This window comes from Rutidosis leptorrhynchoides, chromosome 1 (assembly GCF_046630445.1).
Source record: "Rutidosis leptorrhynchoides isolate AG116_Rl617_1_P2 chromosome 1, CSIRO_AGI_Rlap_v1, whole genome shotgun sequence".
Lineage (NCBI taxonomy): Eukaryota > Viridiplantae > Streptophyta > Magnoliopsida > Asterales > Asteraceae > Rutidosis > Rutidosis leptorrhynchoides.
In genome coordinates, this window is record NC_092333.1 from 486514658 (window position 1) to 486532891 (window position 18234).

General features: G+C 37.5%; 1 protein-coding gene across 1 annotated transcript; it reads right to left on the reverse strand.

The window, feature by feature from the left end:
- Positions 1-10929: 10929 nt before the first annotated feature.
- On the reverse strand, positions 10930-11839 carry LOC139840471 (uncharacterized). The gene is made up of 2 exons (XM_071830737.1): positions 11597-11839; positions 10930-11319 (listed from the first exon to the last, which is right to left on the reverse strand). Exons 1-2 carry the CDS (start codon positions 11837-11839, stop codon positions 10930-10932), a joined length of 633 nt encoding a protein of 210 aa, XP_071686838.1.
- Between the last annotated feature and the right edge of the window lie 6395 nt (positions 11840-18234).

Sequence of the window (18234 nt, forward strand, 5' to 3'; positions counted from 1 at the left end):
AGCTTTAGCCTTATCTAAAATACAAATTTTATCCTTTACTGCTTTAATTACTTATATATCTCTATATTTATTATTTAGGATTTAGAAAACAAAAATATACCCCAACTACTCCTTAGAATAATACAAGGTTTACACTATAGCAAAAATGTTCGATTCTGTTGACTCCTTAAACGAACGACCCTATGTCATACTTCCCTTGCTTAACCATAGGAAGGAGTAGTAGATTTAGGCCCTGTAATTATAAATTTAAAACCAATCATCTATGTTGATCACTTAATATGTAACATCCCGCGTTTTTCCGTTAAATTTAATTTTAACACCGTCTTTTTTTTTTTAAACATAATCTTTCGTATTTAAATTAATAGTTTCCGTGAGTAACGTTCATTATATTCCCGCTATTTAATTTTGACATCACCCGTTTACTCGAGCGTTTTAAAAATATTCGTTTGGTTAATTCCCGCACCCGACTACAAACATGAGGGACTTAAGTTGACAAGTGGGCAAAGTGGTGACTAGGTCAAATAGTCAACCACTTCACCTCCTCCATCCATTTCCATCCATCTCCCTCATCTCTCTTTCTCTCTAGCAAGAACACACACACACAACACCCAATTCAATCATTCATCATCTAAATTCGATTTAGGAGGCTTACAACAAAACAAATTACATATTTGGAATCCTCTCTTCATCCTCTACAATTTGATACCAACTTCATCTCGTTTGGGTAACATTTCTAAAACTCTAGATTTCTCTAAATTCGTGTTTTTGATTTGAAATGGTGTTAGTTAGTGTCTATGGCTCAAGTCTAACATGAATATATGTTTGGTTTGCTCGATTTGTTGTTTTTGGAGTAACTAGCATGAACTTGAAATGGGTTTGCTTAATCCTTGATTTTGGATGAGTTAATATTGTTAGATTGTTAAAGTGCATGTTTTAATTGTGTTACTAGTATCACTAGCTTCGTTTTGATGCGTAGGTTGATTAAGAAAACTTCAAAAACATGAATATTGATTTTGTGATGTTTGACTAGGGTTTGATAGTTCTTGACATGAACTTTTGATGCTTGAATGCCATGGAATGTTAATTGTTAGTGATTAGTTGTAATGTATGCTTAATTACCTTCGAAACGGCATATCGTATGTGTAAATTGGATTCCCGAAACTTAAAATGCAATTGATGAACTTGAAACTTTGAAAATGGACTTTTAAACGATCACTTGACGAGAAATCGGTTATGGAAAATGTTGTTTTTGTTTGATGAAACATGTTTAGTTGTGTTCCTTGTCAAAAGAGCTTTCCAACGGTATAAGATACGCTTCCTAATTGTTTACGGTTTGAGTTTTGCGTTTGTTTGAAATTTTACCAAGCCTTGAACAAGTGAAACAGGCCAGGGACCAGGCCACGGCCATTGTCGCGCCGCGGAGCAATTTGTCGCGCCGTGGCCCAAAGGGTGATTTTAGAACATGTTTTTCAAGCTTTCTGACCTTCAACATAGGCATTTGTCGCGCCGCGGAGCAATTTGTCGCGTCGTGACAATTGCCTGTTTCATCCGAACTTCAGCAAACTTGTTTTGGCCATAACTTTTTGACCGTAACTCCGTTTTCGATGAATCAAATATCGTTGGAAACGTAATAAGATTTCCTTTCTAATGGTAAGGTTTTGAAATGTCAACTCAAACTTTATTACAATCGTTCTAACATGCTTTTATACTTGATTCTTGCATGAAACTTGACAACGTGATTCACATGCTATACTATTCGAGTCGTAACGAGCCATAGGACTAATTGAACACATTTCACCCGACCTTGTGTCGTAACCGGTTAATTGATATAACTTACTTGTTTAGGTCAAGGCTAAGCAACTTTCATGCACACGTTTACTTGTTGAAGTACTTTTATACTCGTGCACTCGAGGTGAGATCATAGTCCCACTTTTACTCTTTTAAACTTACTTTTGGGATGAGAAAACATAAACGATTCTTTTGAACTAAGTGAACACAAGAACGGGAAAACAAACATTCTACATACGAGTTTAGAACGAAAATCCTCAATCCGATTATCATTAGTTACATCAGATGGTGTAAGCGGGAACTTATGTTATATGGCCATATGGGTTTGACAAACCCTCATTCAAACGGTTCGCTACCGTTTACGAATGAAATATATTTTCGGGAACAGTGTTGTTCTAGCACTAATTGATGGGGTATTCAACGGACGGAACGTTAAGCCTTGATAATTGGGTGCTCGTGAATATTAACTTTTAGAATGTACTATGGCTTTATCGATGTTGCAAATCTTGTGGTTCAACTTACTATTACTCATTTACTTATTTAAACCTATGATTTCACCAACGTTTTCGTTGACAGTTTCTCTATGTTTTTCTCAGGTCCTTGAACTTAGGTGATACATGCTTCCGCTCATACTATTTGATACTTGCATTGGATGTCGAGTATACTTGCATACGTGGAGCGTCTTTTTGACTACTTTTAATCGTGTCGCATGTGTTTCATACAAACTTTAAACATTGTTATGTACTTGTTATGGAAACTACTTTTGTAAACTTTGAAACACCCTTATTTATGAAATGAATGCGACATACTTTTCGGTCAAACTTTGTTATAAAGACTTACGACCATGTAATGGGACCATACGTAGATGACGCCGTCATTTGACGATTTGTCGGGGTCGCTACAAGTGGTATCAGAGCTTTGGTTGTAGGGATTTAGAGTTCATTGGTGTCAACCCCGAGTCTTAGGGTACATTGGTGAGTCTAGACTACAACCGGCATATAGACTTGACGTAGGAATTACTTGACTATTTGTGCATTTATACTCGAACTCTCTTACTCATATCTACTCTTATCCTATCTAAATCTTGCGTTGTATAATTTAATTGACACGCCACCTTGACTATATGATGTAATGTCGAATGCACATATGAATTAGGGTAATATAATTCCCGGAAATTATATTACGGTGACTCATATGAACATACCGACATTATGACATAAAGAATTTAAGGCGGGTCAAGGATAATTTTCTCTCTATCTTTATCCCATATCACGGTTAGTATCATTTAGAATACTAACCAACGGTATTCTTTTGTTTTGAAGGAACAATGGCTCCTCGTCGTGTACGCCGCAATGAAACTCCCGAACAAGCTCTCGAACGGATGATAGCTACCGCCGTAGATGCGGCCATGGCCGGTCACTCTTCCAACAACAATAACAATAACAACAACAACAACAACAACAACAATGGGGCCGGTAACTCAAACGAGGGATGCTCCTACAAAGCTTTCATGGGGTGCAAACCTCACACTTATGATGGAACCGGTGGACCGGTTGTGCTTACTCGTTGGTTTGAACAAACCGAGGCCGTCTTTAGCATAAGCGGTTGTCGGGATCAAGACAAGGTCAAATACTCCACCCACACGTTCTCCGGTGTTGCTCTCACTTGGTGGAACACCTATGTTCAATCGGTGGGTACCGATGAAGCTCATGCCCTCTCTTGGACCGATTTGAAGGAAAAGATGATTGTCGAATATTTTCCGCGCGAAGAAACCCGAAAGCTTGAAGAAGAACTAAGAGCTTTGAAAGCGGTCAGAAACGATCTTAAAGCTTATAATCAACGCTTCGCCGAACTATCCTTGATGTGTCCTAATCTTGTTAACCCCGAATCTCAAAGGATTGAGCTCTACATGCTCGGTCTTCCAAAAAGCATCAAACAAGGGGTGATGTCATCCAAACCCACTACTCATCAAGCCGCTATGAACATGGCTCACCAACTAATTGAACGGTTGACGAAATCGTAGCGCCGGCTCCTAAGGCCGAGGACAAGTCGGGTGGCAACAAAAGGAAATGGGAAGCCACTCCATCAACCAACTACAACAACAACACCTTCACCAAAAAGCCCTTCAACAACGACGGCAAGAAGGGTTATGTCGGAAACTTACCTTTGTGCAACAAGTGCCACAAACATCATTACGGCGAATGTAACAAGCTAATTTGTCACCGTTGCCAAGGAGTTGGTCATAGGGCCAACAATTGCACAAGCACCGCCCCCGTCGCTCGAAAGGGGCCCAATCCTCCAAGGACGGTCACTTGTTATGAATGTGGCCAAACGGGCCATTATAAGAACGAATGCCCGAAAAAGAAAGCCAACCCCAACAACCGAGGCCGAGCCTTTAACATCAACACCGAGGAAGCCCGAGATGACAATGAACTAGTCACGGGTACGTTTCTTCTCAACAACTCTTATGTTACTTGCTTATTCGATTCGGGTGCCGATAAATGTTTTGTGTCCAAGACTTTAGCTCCTACCCTTTGCACTCCACCACACCCTTTAGATACTACTTATTCCATCGAAGTGGCCGACGGAAAACTCTTAAGTGCCGACACATATTACCGGGGGTGTACTTTGAACATTTTGGGTAAGGAATTTGAAATTGACTTGATACCCATGGAACTAGGAAGCTTTGATGTAATAATCGGTATGAATTGGTTAGTCAAAACGAAATCTCACATTCTTTGTGATCTTAACGCAATCCGAATTCCTATCGAGAATGGTGAACCTTTGATCGTCTATGGCGATAAGAGTTGCACCGGACTCAACCTCGTTTCGAGTATTAAAGTTAGAAAACTACTCCGTAAGGGTTGTTTTGCGATCCTTGCTCACGTTAAGAAAGTCGAGTCCGATGAGAAGCACATCGATGATGTGCCAATTGTTAGTGACTATTCCGATGTATTTCCCGACGAATTACCGGGTCTTCCACCCCATCGACCGGTTGAATTTCAAATCGATCTTATTCCAGGAGCCGCACCCGTAGCGCGTGCACCATATAGACTCGCTCCATCTGAAATGCAAGAATTGCAAAGTCAAATCCAAGAACTACTTGATCGTGGTTTTATCCAACCTAGCCCTTCACCTTGGGGCGCTCCGATTTTGTTTGTTAAAAAGAAAGACGGATCCCTACGAATGTGCATTGATTATCGTGAACTAAATAAATTGACGGTTAAGAACCGATATCCTCTTCCTCGCATCGATGACCTCTTTGATCAACTACAAGGGTCTTGTGTATATTCGAAAATCGATCTCCGCTCGGGTTATCATCAATTGAGGGTTAAGGGGGAAGATGTCTCCAAAACCGCTTTCCGAACTCGTTATGGTAGTTATGAATTCCTTGTCATGCCATTTGGTCTCACTAACGCACCGGCGGTGTTCATGGACCTTATGAACCGCGTGTGCAAACCGTATCTCGATAAATTCGTTATTGTGTTCATCGATGACATATTAATCTATTCTAAAAATGAAGAAGAGCACGAACAACATCTCCGACTTGTGCTTGAACTTTTAAGACAAGAACAACTCTATGCCAAATTCTCCAAGTGTGAATTTTGGTTAAAGGAAGTTCAATTTCTTGGTCATGTTGTAAGTGACCAAGGTATTAAAGTCGATCCAACGAAAATCGAAGCCATTAGCAAATGGGAGACTCCTACTACTCCTACTCACATTCGTCAATTTTTGGGTCTCGCCGGGTACTATCGTAGATTCATCGAAAATTTCTCTTTGGTTGCACGTCCTCTAACCGCATTGACTCACAAGGGAAAGAAATTCATTTGGGCGACCGAACATGAATCCGCATTCCAAATCTTGAAAATAAAGCTAACCACCGCTCCTATCTTGTCACTTCCCGAAGGCAATGATGACTTTGTTGTATATTGCGATGCCTCAAAACATGGTTTTGGGTGTGTATTGATGCAACGAACGAAAGTCATTGCTTATGCTTCTCGACAACTCAAAATTCATGAACGAAACTATACGACACATGATCTCGAACTCGGAGCCGTTGTCTTTGCACTTAAAATGTGGAGACACTATCTTTATGGAACCAAGAGTACTATCTTCACCGATCACAAAAGCCTTCAACACATTTTCGATCAAAAGCAACTAAACATGAGACAACGAAGGTGGATTGAAACCTTAAACGATTACGATTGCGAGCTTTGTTACCATCCTGGGAAGGCAAATGTAGTAGCCGATGCCTTAAGTCGAAAAGAAAGAGCGGTGCCTCTTCGTGTCCGAGCCTTAAACATCACTATCCACACAAACCTTAATAGCCAAATTCGGGTAGCCCAAGATGAGGCTCTCAAGGATGAAAACCTTTCACACGAGCTCTTGAACATTCTCGTCTCTCGATTCGAAATTAGGGAGACCGGACTCCGATATTACGCCGGAAGGATTTGGGTGCCTAGTTATGGGGACCTACGAAGCCTTATTTTAGACGAAGCCCATAAGTCACGATACTCGATTCACCCCGGTGCCAATAAGATGTACCACGACCTTAAACAACTATATTGGTGGCCGAACATCAAAAGGGACGTAGCTACTTATGTTTCCAAATGTTTGACATGTTCCAAAGTCAAAGCCGAACACCAAAGACCGTCCGGGCTACTTCAACAACCCGAGATCCCGCAATGGAAGTGGGAAAGGATAACGATGGATTTTATCACCAAGCTACCAAAAACGACGGGCGGTTTTGATACCATTTGGGTTATTGTTGACCGTCTCACCAAATCCGCACACTTCCTTGCCATGAAAGAAACGGACAAAATGGAGAAACTTGCACAACTTTACATTAAGGAGATCGTAGCCCGACACGGTGTACCATTATCGATTATCTCCGACCGAGATGGCCGTTTCGTTTCTAGATTTTGGCGTACATTGCAAGAAGCGTTGGGAACGCGTTTAGACATGAGCACCGCATATCATCCTCAAACCGATGGACAAAGCGAACGTACAATTCAAACCTTAGAGGACATGTTACGAGCTTGCGTGGTTGATTTCGGAAAAGCTTGGGACAAGCACTTACCTCTCGCCGAGTTCTCTTACAACAATAGTTATCACGCGAGTATTAAAGCCGCACCTTTTGAAGCGCTATATGGCCGCAAATGTCGTTCACCTCTTTGTTGGGCCGAGGTAGGCGACGTGCAAATCACCGGACCCGAACTCATTCACGAAACCACCGAGAAAATCGTTCAAATCCGAGATAGGCTTAGGACGGCCCGAAGTCGTCAAAAGAGCTATACCGACAAACGACGCAACGATCTTGAATTTCAAGTCGGTGACCGAGTAATGTTAAAAGTCGCACCTTGGAAGGGTGTAATCCGTTTTGGGAAACGCGGGAAGCTAAATCCGCGGTATATTGGTCCTTTCGAAATCTTGGAGCGTATTGGAACCGTTGCTTATCGTTTAGATCTTCCGCCTCAATTGAACTCCGTTCATCCTACCTTCCATGTATCTAACTTGAAAAAGTGTCTTGCCGAACCCGATATCGTCATCCCTCTCGAAGAACTTACTATCGATGACAAACTTCATTTTGTGGAGGAACCGGTTGAAATTGTGGACACCTCCGTCAAGACATTGAAACAAAGCCGAATCCCGATTGTTAAGGTTCGTTGGAATGCCAAAAGAGGACCCGAGTTTACTTGGGAAAGACAAGATCAAATGCAAAGGAAGTATCCTCATCTATTCGTGAATTCGGAAACGCAAGATCTCGAGGAAGAAACAACGACTACTACGCCTACTTAAAATTTCGGGACGAAATTTCTTTTGAGGTGTGGATAATGTAACATCCCGCGTTTTTCCGTTAAATTTAATTTTAACACCGTCTTTTTTTTTAAACATAATCTTTCGTATTTAAATTAATAGTTTCCGTGAGTAACGTTCATTATATTCCCGCTATTTAATTTTGACATCACCCGTTTACTCGAGCGTTTTAAAAATATTCGTTTGGTTAATTCCCGCACCCGACTACAAACATGAGGGACTTAAGTTGACAAGTGGGCAAAGTGGTGACTAGGTCAACTAGTCAACCACTTCACCTCCTCCATCCATTTCCATCCATCTCCCTCATCTCTCTTTCTCTCTAGCAAGAACACACACACACAACACCCAATTCAATCATTCATCATCTAAATTCGATTTAGGAGGCTTACAACAAAACAAATTACATATTTGGAATCCTCTCTTCATCCTCTACAATTTGATACCAACTTCATCTCGTTTGGGTAACATTTCTAAAACTCTAGATTTCTCTAAATTCGTGTTTTTGATTTGAAATGGTGTTAGTTAGTGTCTATGGCTCAAGTCTAACATGAATATATGTTTGGTTTGCTCGATTTGTTGTTTTTGGAGTAACTAGCATGAACTTGAAATGGGTTTGCTTAATCCTTGATTTTGGATGAGTTAATGTTGTTAGATTGTTAAAGTGCATGTTTTAATTGTGTTACTAGTATCACTAGCTTCGTTTTGATGCGTAGGTTGATTAAGAAAACTTCAAAAACATGAATATTGATTTTGTGATGTTTGACTAGGGTTTGATAGTTCTTGACATGAACTTTTGATGCTTGAATGCCATGGAATGTTAATTGTTAGTGATTAGTTGTAATGTATGCTTAATTACCTTCGAAACGGCATATCGTATGTGTAAATTGGATTCCCGAAACTTAAAATGCAATTGATGAACTTGAAACTTTGAAAATGGACTTTTAAACGATCACTTGACGAGAAATCGGTTATGGAAAATGTTGTTTTTGTTTGATGAAACATGTTTAGTTGTGTTCCTTGTCAAAAGAGCTTTCCAACGGTATAAGATACGCTTCCTAATTGTTTACGGTTTGAGTTTTGCGTTTGTTTGAAATTTTACCAAGCCTTGAACAAGTGAAACAGGCCAGGGACCAGGCCACGGCCATTGTCGCGCCGCGGAGCAATTTGTCGCGCCGTGGCCCAAAGGGTGATTTTAGAACATGTTTTTCAAGCTTTCTGACCTTCAACATAGGCATTTGTCGCGCCGCGGAGCAATTTGTCGCGTCGTGACAATTGCCTGTTTCATCCGAACTTCAGCAAACTTGTTTTGGCCATAACTTTTTGACCGTAACTCCGTTTTCGATGAATCAAATATCGTTGGAAACGTAATAAGATTTCCTTTCTAATGGTAAGGTTTTGAAATGTCAACTCAAACTTTATTACAATCGTTCTAACATGCTTTTATACTTGATTCTTGCATGAAACTTGACAACGTGATTCACATGCTATACTATTCGAGTCGTAACGAGCCATAGGACTAATTGAACACATTTCACCCGACCTTGTGTCGTAACCGGTTAATTGATATAACTTACTTGTTTAGGTCAAGGCTAAGCAACTTTCATGCACACGTTTACTTGTTGAAGTACTTTTATACTCGTGCACTCGAGGTGAGATCATAGTCCCACTTTTACTCTTTTAAACTTACTTTTGGGATGAGAAAACATAAACGATTCTTTTGAACTAAGTGAACACAAGAACGGGAAAACAAACATTCTACATACGAGTTTAGAACGAAAATCCTCAATCCGATTATCATTAGTTACATCAGATGGTGTAAGCGGGAACTTATGTTATATGGCCATATGGGTTTGACAAACCCTCATTCAAACGGTTCGCTACCGTTTACGAATGAAATATATTTTCGGGAACAGTGTTGTTCTAGCACTAATTGATGGGGTATTCAACGGACGGAACGTTAAGCCTTGATAATTGGGTGCTCGTGAATATTAACTTTTAGAATGTACTATGGCTTTATCGATGTTGCAAATCTTGTGGTTCAACTTACTATTACTCATTTACTTATTTAAACCTATGATTTCACCAACGTTTTCGTTGACAGTTTCTCTATGTTTTTCTCAGGTCCTTGAACTTAGGTGATACATGCTTCCGCTCATACTATTTGATACTTGCATTGGATGTCGAGTATACTTGCATACGTGGAGCGTCTTTTTGACTACTTTTAATCGTGTCGCATGTGTTTCATACAAACTTTAAACATTGTTATGTACTTGTTATGGAAACTACTTTTGTAAACTTTGAAACACCCTTATTTATGAAATGAATGCGACATACTTTTCGGTCAAACTTTGTTATAAAGACTTACGACCATGTAATGGGACCATACGTAGATGACGCCGTCATTTGATGATTTGTCGGGGTCGCTACATAATAGACATTTAGAGACCTAATGACACCGCATAAAATAAATCGTCCGTTTTGTGCACATCAGTTCTTCAGCTGCAGCAACAGCAAAAAACTCACATGTTTTGAGCCAAATTCACCCAATATTGATCATGGACTCGATTTTGACCTCAAAACTGAACACAACTTGTATGTAAAACCTTTTGGAAAATAAATCCACAAGTATTTCACACAAACAACATCAAATTGAACAATTTGACACCAAAAATCTCTTTTGACAAAACCTTACTTACAAACCCCAATCTAACACTAACATCAACATGAAATCAAACAATTTTTACTTTGTTTGACACGCTGATATCATTAACAACAAATTTCTTACACAATCTCAAAAAACGAGATTTGAGGATCTAGGGTTTTAAGTGGGTGAAGAAGTTAGGTACGGGAGTGTTTTGTGAATTTTTTAGAGAAAATGAGAGACATGAGCGGATACATACACTTATTTGGGTTTAAAACTCATACCTCACATCACACGGGTATTTACCAATATCTTTAGTACTTAGTTAGACGACCCTAACGGAGTCCAAATTAAATAAACAAACATGTTCAGTAACCCTTGTCACAAACTGGTGTTAACCAAATAATCAAATACGCTAAACACTTAATTATAATATAAACACATATAATCACAAATATAAACCCAAGGGAAAAACCGTCATCTTACATCTACCTCGGGTTTCTGTGTGTTACAAATCTACCCCCTTAAATATATTCTTTCCTCGGAATCTGGTCTTGGTCAAACAGATGAGTATAACGAGTCTTCATTAACTCTTATGTATCTCATGTAAGGTTCGATCCCAAACTATGTTTCCACTCAATCAACACCTTCAAAATCTATTTCTTTCTCAACTTGATTACTTGTCAGTCAACTATACGAATCAGATCTTCCACCAACTTCTTATTCAAATCAACCTTTAGATCTATCAAAGGTAAAAGCTGTGTCTTATCATCTAGCTTACACTTACATAAGTAACACGCGTTAAAAGTATTATGAATATCAGCTAATGCTGGCGGGAGACCTAAAACCACTGTTTGAGCTTTTATAATCTCACTAATCATAAACGACCCAATAAACATCGGCGCTAATTTACTACATTTACCAAATCCGATAACCTCTTTCCATGACGAATCCTTCAAATACACTCGGTCTCCCACATTAAAAGTTACCTGACGTCTACGTAGATCTGCATACATCTTTTGCCTATCTCTGGCGGCTTTCGATTTCTCTCGGGCAATTCTCAACTTTCTCACCTATTATTTGAACAATCTCGGGACCCACAAAATGTTTCTATCTGGCTTCTAACTAACAAGCCAAAATTCTGCAATGATGGCCATACAACATCTCATAAGGTGGCATCCTTATACTCGAATGATATGAATTGTTATACACGAATTCAACCAACGGCAAATGTGAATCCTACGACCCATCGTATTCTAACAAACAAGCCCTTAACATAACTTCCAAAGTCTGTATAGTTTTTTCGCTCTGACCATCTATTTAAGGATGATAAGCTGTATTTAAGTTAACACGCAAATTCTGTTGTAGAATGTTCCAGAAATTTGACACAAATCTAGAATCTCTGTCTGACACAATCGATAACGACACACCATGATGACTGACAGTCTCTTTCACATATAACTTTGCTAACTCACTTAATGACGCTATCTCACGGGTAGCCATAAAGTGAGCACTCTTGGTCAAGCGGTCAACTATCACCCATATCATGTCATGTCTTTTCTGGTTTCGGGGTAGTTTGATCACAAAATCCATCGTGATATGTTCTTATTTCCACTCGGGTATTTCTAACAGATGTAACGACCCATATGAAATGTCCCGTTCATATTGATTATAAACGTTCCATATTAATTGATTTCGTTGCGAGGTTTTGACCTCTATATGAGACGTTTTTTAAAGACTGCATTCATTTTTAAAACAACCATAACCTTTATTTTATCAATAAAGTTTTCAAAAGCATTACATAGATTATCAAATAATGATAATATAAAATATACTGTTTACACACGACCATTACATAATGGTTTACAATAGAAATATATTACATCGACATATGTTTCTTGAATGCAGTTTTTACACAATATCATACAAACATGGACTCCAAAACTTGTCCTTATTTTAGTATGCAATAGTCGAAGCTCTTAGTATTCACCTGAGAATAAACATGCTTTAAACGTCAACAAAAATGTTGGTGAGTTATATGTTTAACCTATATATATATATCAAATCGTAACACTAGACCACAAGATTTCATATTTCAATACGCATCCCATACATAGAGATAAAAATCATTCATATGGTGAACACCTGGTAACCGACATTAACAAGATGCATATATAAGAATATCCCCATCATTCTGGGACACCCTTCGGATACGATATAAATTTCTAAGTACTAAAGCATCCGGTACTTTGGATGGGGTTTGTTAGGCCCAATAGATCTATCTTTAGGATTCACGTCAATTAGGGTGTATGTTCCCTAATTCTTAGATTACCAGACTTAATAAAAAGGGGCATATTCGATTTCGATAATTCAACCATAGAATGTAGTTTCACGTACTTGTGTCTATTTTGTAAATCATTTATAAAACCTGCATGTATTCTCATCCCAAAAATATTAGATTTTAAAAGTGGGACTATAACTCACTTTCACAGATTTTTACTTCGTCGGGAAGTAAGACTTGGCCACTGGTCGATTCACGAACCTATAACAAATATGTACATATATATCAAAGTATATTCAAAATATATTTACAATACTTTTAATACATTTTGATGTTTTAAGTTTATTAAGTCAGCTGTCCTCGTTAGTAACCTACAACTAGTTGTCCAACGTTAGATGTACAGAAAAAAATTGATATATATTATCTTGAATCAATCCATGACCCAGTGTATACACGTCTCAGGCTAGATCACAACTCAAAGTATATATATTTTTGGAATCAACCTCAACCCTGTATAGCTAACTCCCTCATTACTGCATATAGAGTGTCTATGGTTGTTCCAAATAATATATACACATGGGTCGATATGATATGTCAAAACATTTGCATACGTGTCTATGGTATCCCAAGATTACATAATATATTAGAATACATGTATAATACAATATAAGTTAGCTAGGATATGATTAATATAGATTTGTTACCAATTTTCACGTTGCTACAACAAGAAAAATTATCCAATCTTGTTTTACCCATAACTTCTTCATTTTAAATCCGTTTTGAGTGAATCAAATTGCTATGGTTTCATATTGAACTCTATTTTATGAATCTAAATAGAAAAAGTATAGGTTTATAGTCGGAAATATAAGTTACAAGTCATTTTTGTAAAGGTAGTCATTTCAGTCGAAAGAACGACGTCTAGATGACCATTTTAGAAAACATACTTCCACTTTGAGTTTAACCATGATTTTTGGATATAGTTTCATGTTCATAATAAAAATCATTTTCCTAGAAGAAAAACTTTTAAATCAAAGTTTATCATAGTTTTTAATTAATTAACCCAAAACAGCCCGCGGTGTTACTACGACGGCGTATGTCCGGTTTTACAGTGTTCTTCGTGTTTCCAGGTTTTAAATCATTAAGTTAGCATATCATATAGATATAGAACATGTGTTTAGTTGATTTTAAAAGTCAAGTTAGAAGTATTAACTTTTGTTTTCGAACAAGTTTAGAATTAACTAAACTATGTTCTAGTGATTACAAGTTTAAACCTTCGAATAAGATAGCTTTATATGTATGAATCAAATGATGTTATGAACATCATTACTACCTCAAGTTTTCTGGATAAAGCTACTGGAAATGAGAAAAATGGATCTAGCTTCAAAGGATCCTTGGATGGCTTGAAAGTTCTTGAAGTAGAATCATGACACGAAAAACAAGTTCAAGTAAGATTTCCACTCGAAATAAGATTGTTATAGTTATAGAAATTGAATCAAAGTTTGAATATGAGTATTACATTCTATTAGAAAGATATCTTACTGTAAATAAGAAAGATTTCTTGAGGTTGGATGATCAATCTACAAGATTGGAAGTAAGCTAGCAAACTTGGAAGTATTCTTGATTTTATGAAACTAGAACTTGTAGAATTTATGAAGAACACTTAGAACTTGAAGATAGAACTTGAGAGAGATCAATTAGATGAAGAAAATTGAAGAATGAAAGTGTTTGTAAGTGTTTTTTTGTCGTTGGTGTATGGATTAGATATAAAGGATATGTAATTTTGTTTTCATGTAAATAAGTCATGAATGATTACTCATATTTTTGTAATTTTATGAGATATTTCATGCTAGTTGCCAAATGATGATTCCCACATGTGTTAGGTGACTCACATAGGCTGCTAAGAGCTGATCATTGGAATGTATATACCAATAGTACATACATCTAAAAGCTGTGTATTGTACGAGTACGAATACGGGTGCATACGAGTAGAATTGTTGATGAAACTGAACGAAGATGTAATTGTAAGCATTTTTGTAAAGTAGAAGTATTTTGATAAGTGTCTTGAAGTCTTTCAAAAGTGTATGAATACATATTAAAACGCTACATGTATATACATTTTAAATGAGTCGTTAAGTCATCGTTAGTCGTTACATGTAAGTGTTGTTTTGAAACCTTTAGGTTAACGATCTTGTTAAATGTTGTTAACCCAATGTTTATAAAATCAAATGAGATTTTAAATTATTATATTATCATGATAATATGATGTATGAATATCTCTTAATATGATATATATACATTAAATGTCGTTACAACGATAATCGCTACATATATGTCTCGTTTCAAAATCATTAAGTTAGTAGTCTTGCTTTTACATATGTAGTTCATTGTTAATATACTTAATGATATGTTTACTTATCATAATATCATGTTAACTATATATATATATATATATATATATATATATATATATATATATATATATATATATATATATATATATATATATATATATATATATATATATATATATATATATATATATATATATATATATATATATATATATATATATATATATATATATCCATATATATGTCATCATATAGTTTTTACAAGTTTTAACGTTCGTAAATCACCGGTCAACTTGGGTTGTCAATTGTCTATATGAAACCTATTTCAATTAATCAAGTTTTAACAAGTTTGATTGCTTAACATGTTGGAAACACTTAATCATGTAAATAACAATTTCATTTAATATATATATAAACATGGAAAAGTTCGGGTCACTACAGTACCTACCCGTTAAATAAATTTCGTCCCGAAATTTTAAGCAGTTGGAGGTGTTGACGTATCTTCTGGAAATAAATGCGGGTATTTCTTCTTCATCTGATCTTCATGCTCCCAGGTGAACTCGAGTCCTCTACGAGCATTCCATCAAACCTTAACAATCGGTATCTTGTTTTGTTTAAGTCTCTTAACCTCACGATCCATTATTTCGACGGGTTCTTCAATGAATTGAAGTTTTTCATTGATTTGGATTTTGTCCAACGGAATAGTGAGATCTTCTTTAGCAAAACATTTCTTCAAATTCGAGACGTGGAAAGTGTTATGTACATTCACAAGTTGTTGAGGTAACTCAAGTCGGTAAGCTACTGGTCCGACACGATCAATAATCTTGAATGGTCCAATATACCTTGGATTTAATTTCCCTCATTTACCAAATCGAACAACACCTTTCCAAGGTGCAACCTTAAGCATGACCATCTCTCCAATTTCAAATTCTATGTCTTTTCTTTTAATGTCGGCGTAGCTCTTTTGTTGACTTTAGGCGGTTTTCAACCGTTGTTGAATTTGGATGATCTTTTCGGTAGTTTCTTGTATTATCTCCGGACCCGTAATCTGTCTATCCCCCACTTCACTCCAACAAATCGGAGACCTGCACTTTCTACCATAAAGTGCTTCAAACGGTGCCATCTCAATGCTTGAATGATAGCTGTTGTTGTAGGAAAATTCTGCTAACGGTAGATGTCGATCCTAACTGTTTTCGAAATCAATAACACATGCTCGTAGCATGTCTTCAACCATTTGTATCATCCTTTCGCTCTGCCCATCAGTTTGTGGATGATAGGCAGTACTCATGTCTAGAGTTCCTAATGCTTGCTGTAATATCTGCCAGAATCTTGAAATAAATCTGCCATCCCTATCAGAGATAATAGAGATTGGTATTCCATGTCTGGAGACGACTTCCTTCAAATACAGTCGTGCTAACTTCTCCATCTTGTCATCTTCTCTTATTGGCAGGAAGGGTGCTGACTTGGTGAGACGATCAACTATTACCCAAATAGTATCATAACCACTTGCAGTCCTTAGCAATTTAGTGATGAAATCCATGGTAATGTTTTCCCATTTCCATTCCGGGATTTCAGGTTGTTGTAGTAGATCTGATGGTTTCTGATATTCAGCTTTGACCTTAGAACACGTCAAACATTCTCCTACATATTTAGCAATATCGGCTTTCATACCTGACCACCAAAAATGTTTCTTAAGATCCTTGTACATCTTCCCCATTCCAGGATGTATTGAGTATCTGGTTTTATGAGCTTCTCTAAGTACCATTTCACTCATATCTCCAAATTTTGGTACCCAAATTCTTTCAGCCCTATACCGGGTTCCGTCTTCCCGAATATTAAGATGCTTCTCCGATCCTTTGGGTATTTCATCCTTTAAATTTCCCACTTTTAAAACTCCTTGTTGCACCTCCTTTATTTGAGTAGTAAGGTTAGTGTGAATCATTATATTCATAGATTTTACTCGAATGGGTTCTCTGTCATTTCTGCTCAAGGCGTCGGCTACCACATTTGCCTTCCCCGGGTGGTAACAAATCTCAAAGTCGTAATCATTCAACAATTCAATCCACCTACGCTGCCTCATATTCAGTTGTTTCTGATTAAATATATGTTGAAGACTTTTGTGGTCGGTATATATAATACTTTTGACCCCATATAAGTAGTGCCTCCAAGTCTTTAATGCAAAAACAACCGCGCCTAATTCCAAATCATGCGTCGTATAATTTTGCTCGTAAATCTTCAATTGTCTAGACGCATAAGCAATCACCTTCGTTCGTTGCATTAATACACAACCAAGACCTTGCTTTGATGCGTCACAATAAATCACAAAATCATCATTCCCTTCAGGCAATGACAATATAGGTGCTGTAGTTAGCTTTTTCTTCAATAATTGAAACGCCTTCTCTTGTTCATCCTTCCATTCAAATCTCTTCCCTTTATGCGTTAATGCAGTCAAGGGTTTTGCTATTTTGGAGAAATCTTGGATGAATCTTCTGTAGTAACCAGCCAATCCTAAAAATTGACGTATATGCTTTGGAGTTTTTGGGGTTTCCCACTTTTCAACGGTTTCGATCTTTGCCGGGTCTACCTGGATACCTTCTTTGTTCACTATGTGACCGAGGAATTGAACTTCTTCCAACCAAAATGCACACTTTGAAAACTTAGCGTACAGTTTTTCTTTCCTCAATACTTCTAGCACTTTTCTCAAATGTTCTTCGTGCTCTTGATCATTCTTTGAGTAAATAAGTATGTCATCGATGAAAACAATGACAAACTTGTCAAGATATGGCCCACACACTCGGTTCATAAGGTCCATGAACACAGCTGGTGCATTAGTCAATCCAAACAGCATAACCATAAACTCGTAATGACCATAACGCATCCTAAAAGCAGTTTTTGGAATATCATCCTCCTTTACTCGCATTTGATGATATCCAGAACGTAAATCGATCTTCGAATAAACTGACGAACCTTGTAGTTGATCAAATAAGTCGTCAATTCTCGATAGTGGATAACGGTTTTTGATGGTAAGTTTGTTCAACTCTCTGTAGTCAATACACAACCTAAATGTACCATCCTTCTTCTTAACAAACAAAACAGGAGCTCCCCATAGTGATGTGCTTGGTCGAATGAAACCATGTTCTAATAGTTCTTGCAGTTGGCTTTGCAGTTCTTTCATCTCGCTGGGTGCGAGTCTATAAGGAGCACGAGCTATTGGTGCAGCTCCTGGTATAAGATCTATTTGAAATTCAACAGATCGATGTGGAGGTAGTCCCGGTAATTCTTTCAGAAATACATCGGTAAATTCTTTTGCGACGGGAAAATCATTGATGCTCTTTTCTTCAGTTTGTACTTTCTCG

Coding starts and splice junctions, on each gene's coding strand:
- LOC139840471 (XM_071830737.1), bottom strand. CDS start 11,839: ATGGATTTTGTGATCAAACTACCCCGAAACCAGAAAAGACATGACATG. Junction 11,320..11,596: donor TTCTACAACAGAATTTGCGT/GTTAACTTAAAT, acceptor TTCAAATAATAG/GTGAGAAAGTTGAGAATTGC.